The 17664-nt window shown below is 32.9% G+C and overlaps 1 protein-coding gene and 1 long non-coding RNA gene across 4 annotated transcripts in view; both read left to right on the forward strand.

Annotated features, from left to right (window-relative positions):
• Cog4 (conserved oligomeric Golgi complex subunit 4) overlaps positions 1-17664 on the forward strand; it is a 342681-nt gene that overhangs the window by 151983 nt on the left and 173034 nt on the right. For 2 of the 3 annotated variants that reach the window (XM_073968720.1, XM_073968719.1), the window contains exon 2: positions 7872-8906. In XM_073968720.1, coding sequence (XP_073824821.1) covers positions 7932-8906 — 975 coding nt within the window. In that variant the 5' untranslated portion in view covers positions 7872-7931. Of the gene's footprint in view, positions 1-7852; positions 8907-17664 lie in introns of all 3 variants that reach the window. The other variant, XM_073968721.1, reaches the window with a different exon arrangement.
• LOC141394428 (uncharacterized) lies at positions 9366-10427 on the forward strand. The gene is made up of 2 exons (XR_012410412.1): positions 9366-9670; positions 9732-10427. It is a non-coding gene; the product is annotated as an uncharacterized lncRNA (long non-coding RNA).

Raw genomic sequence — 17664 nt, forward strand, 5'->3', positions numbered from 1 at the left:
GTTTACAAAAAATCTTAATATTTCCCACAAACTTTGTACAAAACATGCAAAATTAACACTTTTGTTGTGATTTTATACTAAAATCTTTAACTTGTGGTTGGAAATTTATTAAAAATTGAACAAATTTAACAAAATAACATTAGTTTGAAAACTCAGTCATTGTCCACTTTTTGTACAGATCAACGATGAGATGAGAGAATTTTGAACACACAGAATTGTTGTACAACAATTGTTGAAAAAATACTGGATAAATGTATATTGTGAATTATTTTTAGTTCAAAATAAATATTTTTTAAATTTTTGCCATTATTTAATTAAAAACACTCGTTTCTAACACATTCATGATAGTGGCAGTTCCAAAGCACAATGGAGTCAATTGCACTGTCTCCTTAGAAATTTCCAATCACATCAGATGTTTTTCATAATTAGTAGCATCTTCTGAATGTCTTTGATGTATAAAAGTGTAATTTATTTGATTAAATTTGTTGATTTTGTCTAAAAACACAAACACTTGACATTTTCTCTTTGTTTTTACAACAATTAGAGCACACAAGGTATGAAAAAGACCATTCGGCGCTGCCAAATTCAATGATTATTTTTCTCACATTGTTCATGATAGGAGGAATGTTTTCTCGAGAAATATCTATTCCGCGAGAGTTGTATTCCGCAGGAATATTCGTGATTGGGCTGATAATATTTCAAGGTAAGCCGAAATAAAAATGCTACAGACGAACCCGTTTATAACGAACAAAAATTTTTGTTCTACACCCAATTCTAATTTTACCTATTTTATTCATTCCAAACGAATGAAAGCGGCTAAAACGAAAAAATTGTTACAACTAACTAAAAATTGATCCTCGAAAAGTTTTTTATAAATAGTTTTATGTGGGAAATGTTGATCCGCGAAGAGATTTTTATGAACATACAGTGAGTGTCAAAAATATTCGGTTTTCAATTTTAATAATAACACCTCAGTATTTTAGAAGCCCATAACCAACAACCAAAACACAAAATACTTTAAAAATTTTGGTCCTGTGGCAATTAAAAAATGTATATAACATGGATCCACGGAAACAGAGTCCTAAATGACTTTCAGAAGATTAACATATGCTCTTACATTCCAAAAAAATCAGAAAGTTAAAGCTTTTCATATCCTTGTAACACATCACAAATCATCGCATTATTTACCTAGCCAATAATTTAGTTCAAGTTTCGACTTGATGTACATCACAAACTTGGTCAAATGGAGTTAGTTTTGAATACCTAAGCAGGAAAATCAGTATATCACCAAGTTTCCGGACCTTCTGTGTACTCCCACACAAAAAGAACAAGGGAGCTTCTAGGAGACATGTATTTACCAATGACTTATGATGCGATACAAGGCTATGATAAACTTTAAAATTATGCTTTTTTTGGAATCTAAGTTCATATTTGCTATCTTCTGAAAGTAATTTAGGAAAAACACGATTAATAGAGGCTTTTATTAAATATCATTAATTTTGATGTTTTTATTGATTTTTATCAATATTTTACAGGGTTTTTAAGATTTCATATAGATTTACATAAAAATAAATTTTTAAAATATGTCTTAAAGTAATTATGTAATGTTGTTTGTCTTTGTGCGTGTATTCTTTTTTGAGTAGATTAGTGTGCATTCGATGGACCTACATTACATCTGGCTCGGAAATTTCTGGAATATATTGTTTTCAAGAAATTGCAATAGAACACTGCATCCTTCTATTGCTTGAGCTAATGAGGGCGTTTCTGGTTCTATTGATTGTCTTCGTCTGATTCTTCGAAATCCCCTTTCAGTATCGTTTTCGTTACTTTGGTTAGCCATTTGTATTATGTCGGCAACAGATACAATGGCACAGTATGCGATATCATCATCGCATTCCATCCACTTTAATTCTTTACCAGTAACTAGCGAAGTCTGTGGCAAACACTTCCAAAATAGGCTTGTTTCGGCGGCGTTATAAATTTGTTCTGCTGACAGATTTTCAGTCTCAATATATTCGCGGAAGTCTTCTACAAACAGAGTGGCTGATTCATAATCAGCACATTCTTTTTCGCCTATTGCTTTCAGCCTTCGAATTCTATGTCGTTTTTGAACTTTTCTAGCCAACCACTTGTGTACTTGCATTCCGAATTTATGTTTAGTTTTTCATGAAAATATTTGGCCCTTTCAGTAATCATTTCGTCTGAAATTCATAATCGGATTTTATGCCAGACCATAAAATCTTAAATTTGTGTCAACTCACCTGAAATCGGAGTTCCCTTGAATTTTTCTTGCCGAAACCATTCGTATGTTGCGAAATCAACTTTTGGATTTTCAGATTTTCTTAGCGTATGTCTTTTTCCAAGCTATCCACAGATTCACTTCTAGAGACAAATGATAAAATTGTTTCCTTCTTTTTTATTAAATCACGGACCGTTTGTTTTCCAACGTCATATTTTTCTGATAACACGCCAGTCGAAATGTTTTTACTGTGGTCTTTAATCAGTTCTAATTTTTCCTGAAATGAAAGAACCTTTCGTGCTCTTTTTGTCTTTTTTGTTGACCGAGCCATTTTGGAACAAACACCTTTACGCATCAACTTTCAATCACAGACTGAATGTAATTTGATATTCAAAAGAAAAAGGGGAATCCGAGCATATCACATCAAACAAACACGTTTGTGAGTACCCCTATTCTCTCTCAATGAGCGTGAAATACCCTAAAATGTACACTCAATGAGAACAAAAAGTGAACTTTGCATAGCGCTAATTTAAACTCAAAATAAAAAGGCGATTCGCAGAATTACACTATGCAACACTGAAAATGCAAACAACCTCTAGTATGTATTTTTTGAAAGTATATATTTAGACTACAAAAACCCTAGTAGGGTTTTGTACTGTCAGATCCAGTTTGGATTTTATGGCCTCACATAAACCGGGCTAAATCTACACTTTTGAGCATTTATCAGGGCTTTATCTGAGAAACTAATAGGAATTTGGCCTTGCTGTCTTTAGCAATATTGTAGCCCTAAACTAGTAGAACTTATCTTTTGAAAGAACCACATAAGAAAAACTCCATCTGGGGCATCAAAATCTATAAAATATAGAAAATTTTACATAATTGCTGAAATTCTGGTCAGTATCGGCTAAACTATTGGGAGTTGAACCAAGTAACCTTTTGCAAAAATCTTCCAAATAAAGTTCTCAACAATTGTTTAGAACATTTTGAAAATTTAAAATGCTTACTTCATGTTGTTTCAGCGGTATTTTGCATCATATCTTTTACAACACGTATTTCAAACACAGTTCACACCAACAGTTTATTCTCGCATTTCGGATTTCACTACATTATTTACATTTTTATTAAAACGTCGTTGAAAAATGTACTGAAAACAACGGCATAGAGGCATTTTACAACAATGACATGTTCTGAAGAGTTGTGTATTACATTCCAGGGAATATTTTTCCAAAAGAAAATATTCAGAAAAAATTAACGGTTTTGGAGATACGGTGCGAAATGTATAAAAATTGTGGAATTTTTGCATATATTTTGAAATTTGAGGCAATAAATGTAGTTTTTCGAGTTCATTATTTCTCCAAATATTTTATTCTTATCCTTATCTACAAATTTGTTTCAGAGGACAGAAGAAGATTCGCATTGTTGCACAGTGTTATATAAACTCATTTTATGCACGGATAATAGAGATAAGTTCGGTTAATAGAGGTAGCATTATTGAGGCACGGATAATAGAGGTAAAGCACGGTTAATAGAGGTTCAAAATCAAAAACCCGGATAATAGAGGGCCGGATAAAAGAGGTTCAACTGTGTATTCGACTAAATATTCAAAAATAAGTAAAATTTGTTTTTATTTCCGCCGTTTTATAATGAAATATAACCAGTTTTCACTTTTCTATGATAGCGTTTTTCCTTAGCGGGAAATTTTAATAATTTGCTATAAAATATAATATTTTTACACACAGTTATTAAAATGTATACTAATATTGCAGAAAAAGTTCGGCAATGACCTGTTTTTTGACAAAATATTTAACAAAAGTTACAAAAATCTAATATTTTGACGCATAGAAAGCAGGGTTAACAAACTTTTCTTTGTTATTGTCGCTAATAGGGTTGCCGTGGATCCATGTTTTATATACATTTTTTAATTGCCACAGGACCAACAATTTTTTAAGTTTGTATTTGGTTTTTTTGGTTATGAGCTTCTAAAAGTGAAAACCGAATATTTTTGACACTCCCTTTATGGTTAAAAGAACCAGAAAATCGTGTAAGTGTGAACTCTAGTTAGTCCGTATAACAGTTATAATTAACAAAAAAGATGATCACGGCCCATCTTTCCATTTTTATAAAATCTTGCAAATATTTATTTAAATAAACAGTCTTCTTAGCGGGTGATTTCTTGTGTTTAATATTTCCTTCACCAAACTAAAAATATTTATCTGCAAAGAAGGGTACCTACAAAAAAGAAATATAACTTAAAAAACACAAAAAATCGTAACTTCGTTCATTGTGTAGTAGCCATTCGCAATTACTTTTTGCAATTTTTGAAATTTTGAATTTTTGAACTTTTTCTGAAAAAATATTTCCTGTTGCACGAATGAATGGTCTTTTGCTTATTAGTGACTAAAATAACTTTTATTCCATTTAAATTTTAAAAAAGGTCCCGCACAAACCACTATTCATTTTTATGATATGAAATAAAGTTATAAAATGATTGTATATGTTATAATACGATGATAAAATTACTGAAAAACAAACGGTTATGTCATTTTGGTTATGTTGTGACTTCAAAAAATTGTCAAAAGTTCTGAAAAATAAAAACTTTAAAAGCTTTTTGTGCGGAACCTTTTTTCATAGAATCACTATAATTAAGATTTTATGCAATCTTAGGTAAAAACTCATCAAAATATCATAAAGGGATGCGAGGTTGTGATTAGGGCTTTTCAATTTGATTTAATGTTAATTTTCACTGTTTCTAATAAGTTCTTGTTGTTTTGTTGTTGCCTCTTTTTGTTGAGGGCTCGATGATTTCTCGGTGTAATGTTTATGATGACGTTTACTTGCTGACTGACTCTTCGTTGCAGTGAAGATGTTAGGCATTTCAAAATAATTAGCAACAACATAATGTCTTTTTTGGTTATGCAGCTCATAACTAGAAGAGTTATTTTATGTTGTTGTTGTAGAGAATAGAAGAAGCACAGAATTAACAATAACAACAATAGAGAGGTCTGTTGAGTATGATCACCGTCACGTATGATCACGTATGAGAGTAAGTGTTTGTTGTTGTTAATTCTTATTGAAATGAATTTGACAAACAAGAAATGTATGAAATTGCGAGGTCATTAAACATATGCAGTGGCCTTGGAAATAAATATGTATATGGGTCACTCCATTACATTTTAACATTTTTAATGAAAATATTAATACTACGGTTTAATATCATCGAACATTAAACAGGTTGTAAACAATTATAACCCTAACCAACATTCAGTAGCTAGATACCAGGGGCTAGATTCTTGTTCTATGAAAACTATTTTCGATTGTTTGAGTGGAGTATTCCCCCATTGGCTCAACTTCATTTATTACCCTCTATTACAGAGAGTAATGTTTTTCAAAACGAACTTACAGTGTTGCAAAACACCAAAATCAAAATATTTTGCAACATGTCAGCACGTATCAACTAAGAATTCTTCGAATTCTGTGAGTTGAAAAGAACACCAACACAGTTGCCTGTGAGGTTGTTTATTGGAATTTTTTTTTTTGTTTTTAACAAAGCTCCAATCCGCCCGTGCCTCGGCTGTTTTTTGTTTGTTTTGTTTATTGTTGAAGTTCAATCTCATTTTCGATTGTTTGAGTGGAGTATTCCCCCATTGGCTCAACTTCATTTATTACCCTCTATTACAGAGAGTATGAGAATACTAGACACTTAAAGAGTTCGGTTTTTCGCTAAAAAGGCATCATTTCAAAAACTGAGAAGCCAATTGATAATTCCCTTCGCCGGGATGAAATCATGATATTGGTAGCGATCAGTAAAATTTTGCAACACTGTCAGTTCGTTTTGAAAAACATTACTCTCTGTAATAGAGGGTAATAAATGAAGTTGAGCCAATGGGGGAATACTCCACTCAAACAATCGAAAATGAGATTGAACTTCAACAATAAACAAAACAAACAAAAAACAGCCGAGGCACGGGCGGATTGGTGCTTTGTTAAAAACAAAAAAAACAAAATTCCAATAAACAACCTCACAGGCAACTGTGTTGGTGTTCTTTTCAACTCACAGAATTCGAAGAATTCTTAATTGATACGTGCTGACATGTTGCAAAATATTTTGATTTTGGTGTTTCTTTGGAAAAGCCGAAAAGTGAGTGTGATTCTCATTCATATGAGAATACTAGACACTTAAAGAGTTCGGTTTTTCGCTAAAAAGGCATCATTTCAAAAACTGAGAAGCCAATTGATAATTCCCTTCGCCGGGATGAAATCATGATATTGGTAGCGATCAGTAAAATTTTGCAACACTGTCAGTTCGTTTTGAAAAACATTACTCTCTGTAATAGATGGTAATATAATAAATGAAGTTGAGCCAATGCACATAAGTTTCAATCAGGAAATTTTTGGCCAAAACCCTATTTTTGAAGTTTCGAAATTTTAATTTGTTTTTGCACAGAATAATAAAAAAACACATCAAGTCATCTGAAAATAATAAGTTTTTGTAAATAACGTTAGTATTCGTTGATTGGCGCAGTACCAATGTTGACACTTTTTTATGTAAAAATAAAACAGACTTTGTGCTGTAAAATATAAAATTTTTGTTGTATTGCGTCGCTGCATAAATATACAGAAGTGGGACCAAAGTTATTATGAATCGGGAAGCTGTTAATAAGTACTTTCATAATATTTACAAAAAGAACGATGAAATTTGTAAAATTAGCGTAATAAAATCAATGTTTTTATATATATTGAAACTTATTTTTTACAAATATTTTTTAAATATATTTAAACTTTTAAAAAAATGTCCAAATTTTTCCACCTCCAAATCGAAGTTGGAAGGTAGCAGGGGGTCTGTAGTAATAAATTCAGAAGTAAAATCGTGCTCAAATTTGCCGCAGTTAAAATAAAATGGATTTTTCTATTTTAAGATGGGAGAATTTTTTGTAAATACCTGTTGTGACTGTACGTAGTATCCAATTGAAATAGAACGGTAATACCCACATCTATCAACCGAGTTCCCTTAAAATTCATATTTAAGGGTTTCAGAGTGTAGAAGACAAGTATGTATAATTTTTTTGAAAATAGGTCAATTTTTTGTCGTAGCCCCCACATAAAATTACTGTCCGATTTTAGATATTTGTGGATTTTAGCGACACTTTATGACCGATTCGGCTGAAATTTTTTATTTTGACCTCTTGGAAGATATGAATCCTTCGTACCAAAAATTATTAACATAGGTCAATGTTTTGGTTTAGACCCCACACAACGGGACCACCCTACCCTGTTCAACAAATTTTGCCAGTTTTTGGTAATTTTGGTCTTTAAAACGTAAGAATTGCTGTTTGTGCACGTTTATTATAAATAATAATTAATTTGAATACAAAATGGACGTTGAAATAGTTTTGGCCAGAAAATTTGGATTTGGGACCATTGTGCAATGGGGGAATACTCCACTCAAACAATCGAAAATGAGATTGAACTTCAACAATAAACAAAACAAACAGAAAACTATTTTCTTTATATTTTTTTTCATTTGAAATTTAGTTCCTTTATTAAATTTTTCATTTCACATTTTCATAGAAACAGAATTAAACTCCAGAGCTATTATTTTTTATTAAAATATAGAATTTTTCTATAATTTTAGGAAAATTTTAACAACAATTTGGATGTCCTCCTATCAAAGCAATGCAAAATAGAAGCTAACATGGCGGTAATAAACAAAGGCATTGTCAAAATGAACAACATCATTAAAGACACAAAGAAACTGGACTCTCAAATAGCCCATACAGCAAATTTGGCCACGTCTGTCAGCGCTAAAGTAAGGCGTTTAGACTTAGCTCGGAGTCGTGTGTCTGAAAGTCAGCAGCGGGTTCATGATTTGATAGATTTACAGTTATGTGGCCAGGGTGTGACAACGGCGATAGTTGAAGAGGATTATGAAGTGGCTGCCGCACATATTAGTCGTTTTTTGGCCATGGATTTACAATTGATAAAGCGTACAGCAGATGATGTTCAAGGATCCGAAAGTTCCATCAGCGAATCCGTACGAACCTTGGAAGCTGGTGCGAACGAAATGAGAGAAATAACAGTACGTCGATTCGAAGAAGCCGTGAAAAAAGATGATCTGGCATCTGTTGAGAGATTTTTCAAAATATTCCCTTTATTAGGCCACCACCATGATGGCATTGAAAAATTCTCGAAGTACATATGTACAAAATTGGCGGCAAAAAATCAAAAAGAATTGAAGACCGCAATGGATATTGCAAAAGCTGATAAACGTGTACATTTAGCGTACGCAGATGCAATGACGTCCCTGCTTGAAAACTCAGCTCGTGTAATAGAAGTCAACCAACCTATAGTTGAAGCATACTATGGGCATGGATATCTAATGGAAATGTTAAAGATATTACAACGCCAGTGCGATAGCGATGTAAAAAACTTGTTTAATGAGTTTATTAAAAACCGCCAAATAGATCGAAGGAAAGAACAAATTAATGAGGTTTTTTCCCGTAATTCAAATACAAGTTCATCAAGTTCAACTCTTGGTCACTATCGAATGAATTCAGGTGGATCAATAGATAAACTTAATCCAAATGATATTGATGGTACAATTGCCGAAATAGCAATAATGCATTCCAGAGTTGAGCTATATTTTCGATTTATGAAAAGGCGAGTTTCGGTGAGTTTCGCTTTTTTGAAAATATGTCTTTTTGTTTACGAAATATGAGTATAAATTTGAACCTCTTTTATCCGCTCCTCTATTATCCGGTTACATCGGTGAACCGGCATGCTGGGTTTTTGATTTTGAACCTCTATTAACCGTGCGTTACCTCTATTATCCGTGCCTCAATAATGCTACCTCTATTAACCGCACTTATCTCTATTATCCGTGCATAAAGTGAGTTTATATAATTCTGCGAATCGCCTTTTTATTTTGAGTTTAAGTTAGCGCTATGCAAAGTTCAATTTTTGTTCTCATTGAGTGTACATTTTAGGGTATTTCACGCTTATTGAGAGAGAATAGGGGTGAGTACCAATTTAAACAAACGTGTTTGTTTGATGTGAAATGCTGGGATTCCCCTTTTTCTTTTGAATATCAATTTACATTCCGTCTGTGATTGAAAGTTGATGCGTAAAGGTGTTTGTTCCAAAATGGATCGGTCAACAAAAAAGACAATTCAATTCGGAAAAAATTAGAACTGATTAAAGACCACAGTAAAAACATTTCGACTGGCGTGTTATCAGAAAAATATGACGTTGGAAAACAAACGGTCCGTGATTTAATAAAAAAGAAGAAAACAATTTTATCATTTATCTCTAGAAGTGAATCTGTGGATGGCTTGAAAGAAAGGCATACGCTAAAAAAATCTGAAAATCTAAAAGTTGATTTCGCAACATACGAATGGTTTCGGCAAGAAAGATTCAAGGGAACTCCGATTTCAGGTGAGTTGACATAAATTTAAAGATTTTATGGTCTGGCATAAAATTCGATTATGAATTTCAGACGAAATGATTACTGAAAAGGCAAAATATTTTCATAAAAAACTAAACATAACTTCGGAATGCAAGTACACATGTGGTTGGCTAGAAAAGTTAAAAAAACGACATGGAATTCGCAGGCTGAAAGCAATAGGCGAAAAAGAATGTGCTGATTATGAATCAGCCACTCTGTTAGTAGAAGACTTACGCGAATATATTGAGACTGAAAATCTGTCAGCAGATCAAATTTATAACGCCGACGAAACAAGCCTATATTGGAAGTATTTGCCACAGACTTCGCTAGTTACTGGTAAAGAACTAAAGTGGATGTAATGCGCTGATGATATCGCATCCTGTACCATTGTATCTGTTGCCGACATAATACAAATGGCTAACCAAAGTAACGAAAACGATACTGAAGGGGATTTCGAAGAATCAGACGAAGACAATCCAATAGAACCAGAAACGCCCTCATTAGCTCAAGCAATAGAAGGATGGAATAATATTCCAGAAATTTCCTAGCCAGATGTAATGCAGGTCCATCGAATACACACTAACAACTCAAAATGAATACACGCACAAAGACAAACAACATTACATAATTACTCTGATACATATTTTAAAAATTTATTTTTATGTAAATCTATATGAAATCTTAAAAGCCCTGTAAAATATTGATAAAAATCAATAAAAACATCAAAATTAATGATATTTAAAAAAACTCTATTATTCGATTATCCGTGCTCACCTCGGACCCGAGTGAACAGGATAAAAATATTTCAACTGTATGAACAAATTTCCTTAGTAATATTTGGCAATGAAAACGCCAAGTGGGGGATCTTCAAAGAAATATAGAGCGGTTAGTATCTTAATAGTGGAAATATTTTCCTCAGAGTTCATCCCCAAGGAATAATGGCAATGAAAAAAGAAAGAAAAATACAGTGTCTTAGAATTTTGAAGTGAGAACAACACACATCCGATATGTCTGAAGAGTCTTTACCGAAGACGAAACATGCATGTCACATAGTGGTGGGTGTGCGGGTTCGAATCGTCGGCTTTCCTTTTTCACTTGCATAATAGATCATAAAGCTCGATTAAAAAATAATGTTTTTTTTGAATTCGTTGAAGTAGAACGACCGCTTACCAATGCAACAGATCTTACTGATGCCTAGCTAACTAGTTTTTATTATTATAAGCAAAATATCAAATACAGGGTACAGTTCTGAACGGAAATAGAGATCCCGAATGCAAATATTCCAGAATGTAGCAAAATGTTGCAAAAAATTGGCATTGCCGTTTGGGGAAATTCAGCGTAAACACCCCAAATTAAATATGCTGCGTTTGTTCCATATATTCTCATACTGCTTCCAATGCGAATTAAAAATCAAAATAGAGCTCATTTACACGAGGAAACAATGTTCGCTCTAAAACGTGTGTTCCGTTTTGATTCTGATTCGTAATTGCATTTTCAGGGTTGCGCTGTTTAACAAGCGTACCTTTTGAACTTTATGTAAAGTTACCAAACATGATTATGTACCTATTGTACATGAATATTCAAAAAACAACAACAAACTGTATAACAATTACAAAAAAACATTTTTTTACAACACAAAATAAATAAATTATTATTTATTTCTTGCGCATATCCATCCAAAAGTGCCTTTTGTACGTTTTTGTACAATCATTTCTACATTTGTTCCCAACACTGACCAATTTTGCGAATGAGAATCAAAACGGAACACACGTTTTAGAGGAAACAAGCGAACATTGTTTCCTCGTGTAAATAAGCTCATAGTTATTAAAAGCACAATAACCCTATTGTGATAGTCGACTTAATTTGTAGTGCTCCGTGTTTTTATTTAAAAAACAATAATTTTAATATTAAAATTGTGTTGTGTGTAATGAAATTGTTTCAAAACTATTTTAAATTGATTTATACTAACTTGTGAAGTGAATTCAAGTGTGTTTTTACTCAATAACATTTATATTTCGTTACATTACATTAATCTAATTGCTCGATCCCTTTTGTGTTATCATTCTTCTTCTAAATTTATTGGTTGGATTTGTTATTGTAACATTTCGTTGTGTGTTTTTGTTTGTCATCTCAAAATAGAGTTGCCAACGTTCATTTTTTTCTAATCTGAAGGAATTCGAATCCCACAAATCATAATTAATTATAATCTATAAATTGAAATTTTAACATACAAAATTAAAATATACAATGGCATGCCCTTATGAATGGTGTAATATCGTTGCTGAGGATGCATTATGTGTTACGTGTTGGCTTTGCCTTAATCAATGGCATGTTAAATGTGCTCGCATTAATGCAAAAGTAGTTGACACTATTCGAGAAAATGTTGGTGTTCGTTGGTGCTGCCCTCAATGCAGGAAACTCTCTGCAGAGTTTTATAATTTTGTCAAAGATCTCCGGTCGGAGTTAAATTCAATTAAAAATGACGTCCCATCTTTGTCGTCTCGTTTTAAGAGTTTTTCGAATTTATTTGAAAAATATCAAGAATTGGACGAATTTGTATCATCACCTGCTAGTGCTGGCCAGAAACGAAAAAGGACTGCGAAAAAGGTACCAACTAAAGTAGTGCCTAGTCGTAAGGCAAGCGTTTCTGAGGGGAGTGTTGCGGAAGACACGTCCTCGGTCAAAGCCTCAGGTAAGACCGAGACTGTTAATGTGCACTCTTATGCTGGTGTTGCGTCATGGGTGGCCCCGGGGGTTAATACGGGTTCAGAGAAGTTGACAACTAATCATGAACTGATGAGTATTGAAGGTGTTGGTCTCCAGAAGAATACACAATCTACTCAACACATTCAGGAGATATCACTTCCTGGACCAGTTGTTCCTTCCGAGGTTGCTTCTGCCAAAACTGAGCAATCCCTACAAGCTGTCCAGGGACCGTTATCAAATGCTCCGGCCTTGAAAGCGGTCTTTGTAGCTAGGTTTTCCTCAAATACTACAGCTGATGATATAAATTATTTTATTAAATCTAAAATTGAGGAAAATTATTTTTTAAAGTGCTATAAGCTTAGATCAGCATTTTCAGGAAATAAATCCTCTTTTAAAGTTGTAGTGAATGAAAATATCTTTATGCAACTAATATCGAAGGAATTTTGGCCTGTTAAAGCATTTGTGAAAGAACAGATAATGTAGCTTATTTGCCTCAAAGACAGTCTACATTATCAAAAAACTAATTAGTTCATTCTCTATTTGCTATCAGAATGTAAGAGGGTTAAATACAAAATTAACTCGCTTATTTACTGATAGTTTCGGATTCGATTATAATGTTATTGTATTTTCGGAAACGTGGTTAAAACCATCCGTGTTAAGTAGTGAGATTTTATCTTCTAACTACACTGTGCAACACTGGAAATGCAAACAACTTCTAATGGGCATTTTCTGAAAGTACATATTGAGACTACAAAAACCTTAATTGGGTTTTGTGTTCTTAGATCGGGTTTAGATTTTATGGCCTCATCTAAACCGACCTAAAATGAGCCTTTTTTCCAGTGATCGGACCTTTATCTCCGAAACTAATAAGAATTTTGCTTTGCAGTCTTCAGCAATATTGTAGCCCTTAAGTAGTAGAAATTATGTGTCAAACAGATGAACTAGGAAAAGCTGCATCTAGCGTATCAAATTCGTTAAAATATAGAAAAGTTTACATAATTTCTGAAGATCTGGTCAGTAACAACTAAACTGTAGGGAGTTGAAACAAGTAACCATTCTAAAAATTTTCCAAATAATGTGACCATCAATTCTTCAGAACATTCTGAAACTCTAAAATGGTTATTTCACGTTGTTTATGGGGTGTTTCATAACATACCTTTTACAAAAATTATTTAAAACAATGTTCACACAGACTGTTTATTCTCATGTTGGGGATTTCAATGAATTATTGAAATATTAACCAAATTGTTGTTGAAAATTTTGCTATAAACAAGGCGATAGAGGCATTTTACAACAATATAATGTTCTGAAAAGTTGTGCATTACATTCCAAAGAATATTTTCCAAAAGGTAACAGTAAGAAGAATTTAACATTTTGGGAGGTACGCTGCGAAATGTACACAAATTATAAAATTTTTAGATATATTATAAAATTTGAGGCAATAAATGCAGTTTTCTTTCGAATTCACTATTCCTCCAAATATTTTCTTCTTGCTCTTATCTACAAGTTTGCTGCAGATGTCAAAACAAGATTCGTGTTGGTTTCAGAGATACAGCCGCGATTTGTTTTAAAAATTCGATCTTTAACCATGTTTAGATGAGACCATAAAAATCGAACCCGATCTATGAAAACAAAACCCAAATATGGTTTTTGCCTATTGGTCCTCTACTTTCATAAAATTCTGGACAGAAGTTGTTTGCACGCGATTGGCTCCAAAATGTTGCACAGTGCTATCAAGTGTTTAGAAAGGATCGTATTAATAAAAAAGGCGGAGAAGTCCTTACTGTATTTGATTCTAAATATTCCGCTAACTTAATTGAACCTAACTTTTCTGATATTGAATTTATTGCCACATCTATTGAATTAGGTAATTATTAGTTATTTGTCACTTGTTCTTATATACCTCCGTCATCACAACTTGATATTTATAAGAAGCATAGATTAGCAATAATTTTAAGTAATTAAAAACATGAATGATTCTGATAGAATTTTGGTTCTTGGCGATTTTAATATGCCGTCTGTTAAGTGGCTTAAATTGCCTGATTCTGAAGCATTAACTCCCTTAACATCCGACGCAAATACAAATCAAGATACATTTGAGATTGTTAATCGTTTTTGTGACCTCAATGTTCATCAAATAAATAATATAATTAATAGGTATGATAGAATTCTTGATTTAGCTTTTGTAAATGTTACACAATATTTCGAAATAACCCGAATTTTTCCAATTTCTTCACCTGAAAACAATCATCACCCTACATTATGTATATCCATGATAAATAATAACATAGTAGAAACTCATTCTAAATTAACGAAATCCGTTACTGATTTTATAGGCATATATTAATAGGGATATAGGGATATATTAGTTTAATAAATTTTATAGGAACAAGATCAGAACCTACAGCATTGGACTTAATATCATTGTCACGTTGAATACCAGAAGAACTAGAGGGATCTGATTATGTGTCTATAACTGGACGAAGCAGATAAAATAATCGTTCAATTCACTACGGCTAATATCACATTTTAAAGACCCGCATTGACGAATGCGCGACCAGAAGTCCGGTGCACCACTAATTTCAGTGAAATATATAGAAGTGTGCGACGCTTTCGCCTGTCGAATAACTCGACGCACTAAACAAGGTACAGACATTTTAAATGTTTTCTTATGTTGCAAGAACGCCTTATATGCAAGATCTCTATTACAAATTTCACTACGAACTTCAGGAGTGAACCAACTCTAAACTAAGTCTGGTCTTTGCAGGTACATGAGAATGAAATAAATCGAGCAATATTGAATTTGGAAATAATAACAGAGAATTAGTGTCATTAGTAGAATACAAGAACGAAAAATCACGACAAAAATATCATAGATAGATGAGTTTAAGTTAATTGCACTATACAGGCATGTCACAGAAACCAATTCCGACCGAAAGTGGAATTGATTCCGTATTTAGCTTCTTCAGAAACCGAAAAACGAAAATTTTTTTCGGAATGAAACCACTTTTGGCTTCTCAAGTGGAATTGTAATTTTTTGGAAACATGTCACTTTAAAACACTCCAAAAACACTTAAAAATAATAAAAATATTGGTTTATTAACAAAAACACATTTAATTTCATATTTGGTATCATTTTATTTAAAAAATTCGAAAATTTTCATTATTTCCCAATCAACGAAACCATTTGTTAACAAAGTATTGCCACACAATTTTTTCATGAAAACCACTAAAAGAGTCTGGCATTACGAATGATAAAATAAAGCAAAGATAAAAAAACAAAACAAGATAAACTCAAACAAGATATTTGTTGATTATTTTGCGCCTCGATTACCGAAACAATAAAAAAATTGAAATTTCAATAAAAATTAACTTTCTTTTCGCGCACACAAACTTTCTTTAAACAAAATGTTTTCACAACTCCCGCTTCCACAGTTTTTTCTAATCATATGTTTTTGTTTTGTTTCTTTTGATTCCTCTAATGTTGCCATATTTATACTAAATAATACGATTTTCGAAATTCACCAAATCGATCGAAATCTGAAGAAGCTAAAACAAAAACGATCGAAATGAAATTGCTGAAGTTAAACCATACCTATCGGAATCTGTGACATGCCTGATAATCTCTGTAAGACACCACAGTGCTACTATCTGTAGATAACTTAATAGCATGTTCCCACGAGCGTTTGAATAACGTTGTTCGCCTGTCGAAGGTAACAGTAACATGCTTCTCACATTTTGTTTCTTGATTTTTGTGGAAATTTGAACAAAAACACACATAATCTATATAATAAAAATCAAATGTCTTTCATTGGTAATGGCATCAGTTGAGAAGGGTTTCGATAATTCGTTTTGTAAAATGTGCGCCATAACCCGCCTTGTGTTTTTATGCAAAGAAAATTTGACCACGCCCACTTTTTCAATTTTTATCATTTCTACAAAACTACTGAACCGATTTTCCTGAAATTGCCAGGGAATGTACAGTGATGGCCCGGTTAAAATAGGCTACAAAAATAGTTGAATTTCGGAAGGGTGCGGTACTTCCCCTATACCCTATTTCTTTAAAAATACTATATCTATATAAATAAAAATCAAATGTCGTTCGTTGGTAATGGCATCAGTTGATAACGGCTGGACCGATTTGGATAATTCTTTCTGTGAAATGTTTGCCATAACCCGATTTAGGTTTTTATGCCAAGAAAATTTGACCACGCCTACTTTTTTCAATATTCAATTTTAATATTTTCTACAAAAACTACTGAACCGATTTTTCTGAAATTGTCACGAAATGTACAGGGATGTCCCCCGGTAAAATAGGCTGTCAATTTAGTTGAATTCCGGAAGGGGCGGAATAGCCTATAGCCTATTTCTTTAAAAATGCTATATCTATATAAATAAAAATCACAACATTTGCAAAATTTCATATTTGCAAAAATTACGAATGTTGAGGTTCCCACGCCTTTCTTTCCCACGCCTTTCTTTAAAACGCTGTATGTATAAGCTAAACTTATGATTTGGAGCCAAAATAAATATGTTATATCTAGAAAACTGATTGCCACTCCCACTCTTTACAATACATATTTTTCCAAAACTACTGAACCTAATTTCATAAAACTTTTAAAAAATTTTCAGGAATGTCCCGTGGTCCAAATGCTATATATTTGTAGACGAATTTCTGGGGCCTATTGTTTTCTAATCGCTATATTTGCTTGCTCGCTTTGCCGATGCACTCGGCTTGGAAATTGCGATGGTTGCGCCCACGATCAAGAATAACGATATATTACAAATTTCCTTAAATAGTGAGGTTCAATGGTCCATCAGGCATGACAAACTAAAACATAAGTCCCAATAAGCGGGAGAATTAGACTTAATTTTTTTTTAAACTTTTACAATCAGATTGCTTTATTGTAAAGACATGGGACGTGGACGATAATAAATCCTAAGCAGCATAAATGGGCACAAATTTCGACAAAGTCCATAAGGGAGAAGAAAGGTTACAGACAAAATCTGTTGATAAATTTAAAATCCTCCTCGGTTTGACAATGGACCGAAGAAGTGAAGTAGAAGATATCTATTTTTGAATTGTCAAGCATAAAGTCCAGAAAAATTGTCAATAAAACTAATTACGACGGGTCAGCAACGCGGACCGGGGTCTGCTAGTATACAATAAATTGAGCTGAACGGACAATAACACTGTGCTACAGTGAAAATTTGCAGGGGTTCTGATGCATAAATTCGGTATTGTGGGAGTCCATGGAAGACGAAAATACCTTTGGTT

The sequence above is a fragment of the Musca autumnalis genome, unplaced genomic scaffold (genome assembly GCF_047663935.1).
Source record: "Musca autumnalis isolate F117 unplaced genomic scaffold, ASM4766393v1 scaffold_2, whole genome shotgun sequence".
Classification (NCBI taxonomy): domain Eukaryota; kingdom Metazoa; phylum Arthropoda; class Insecta; order Diptera; family Muscidae; genus Musca; species Musca autumnalis.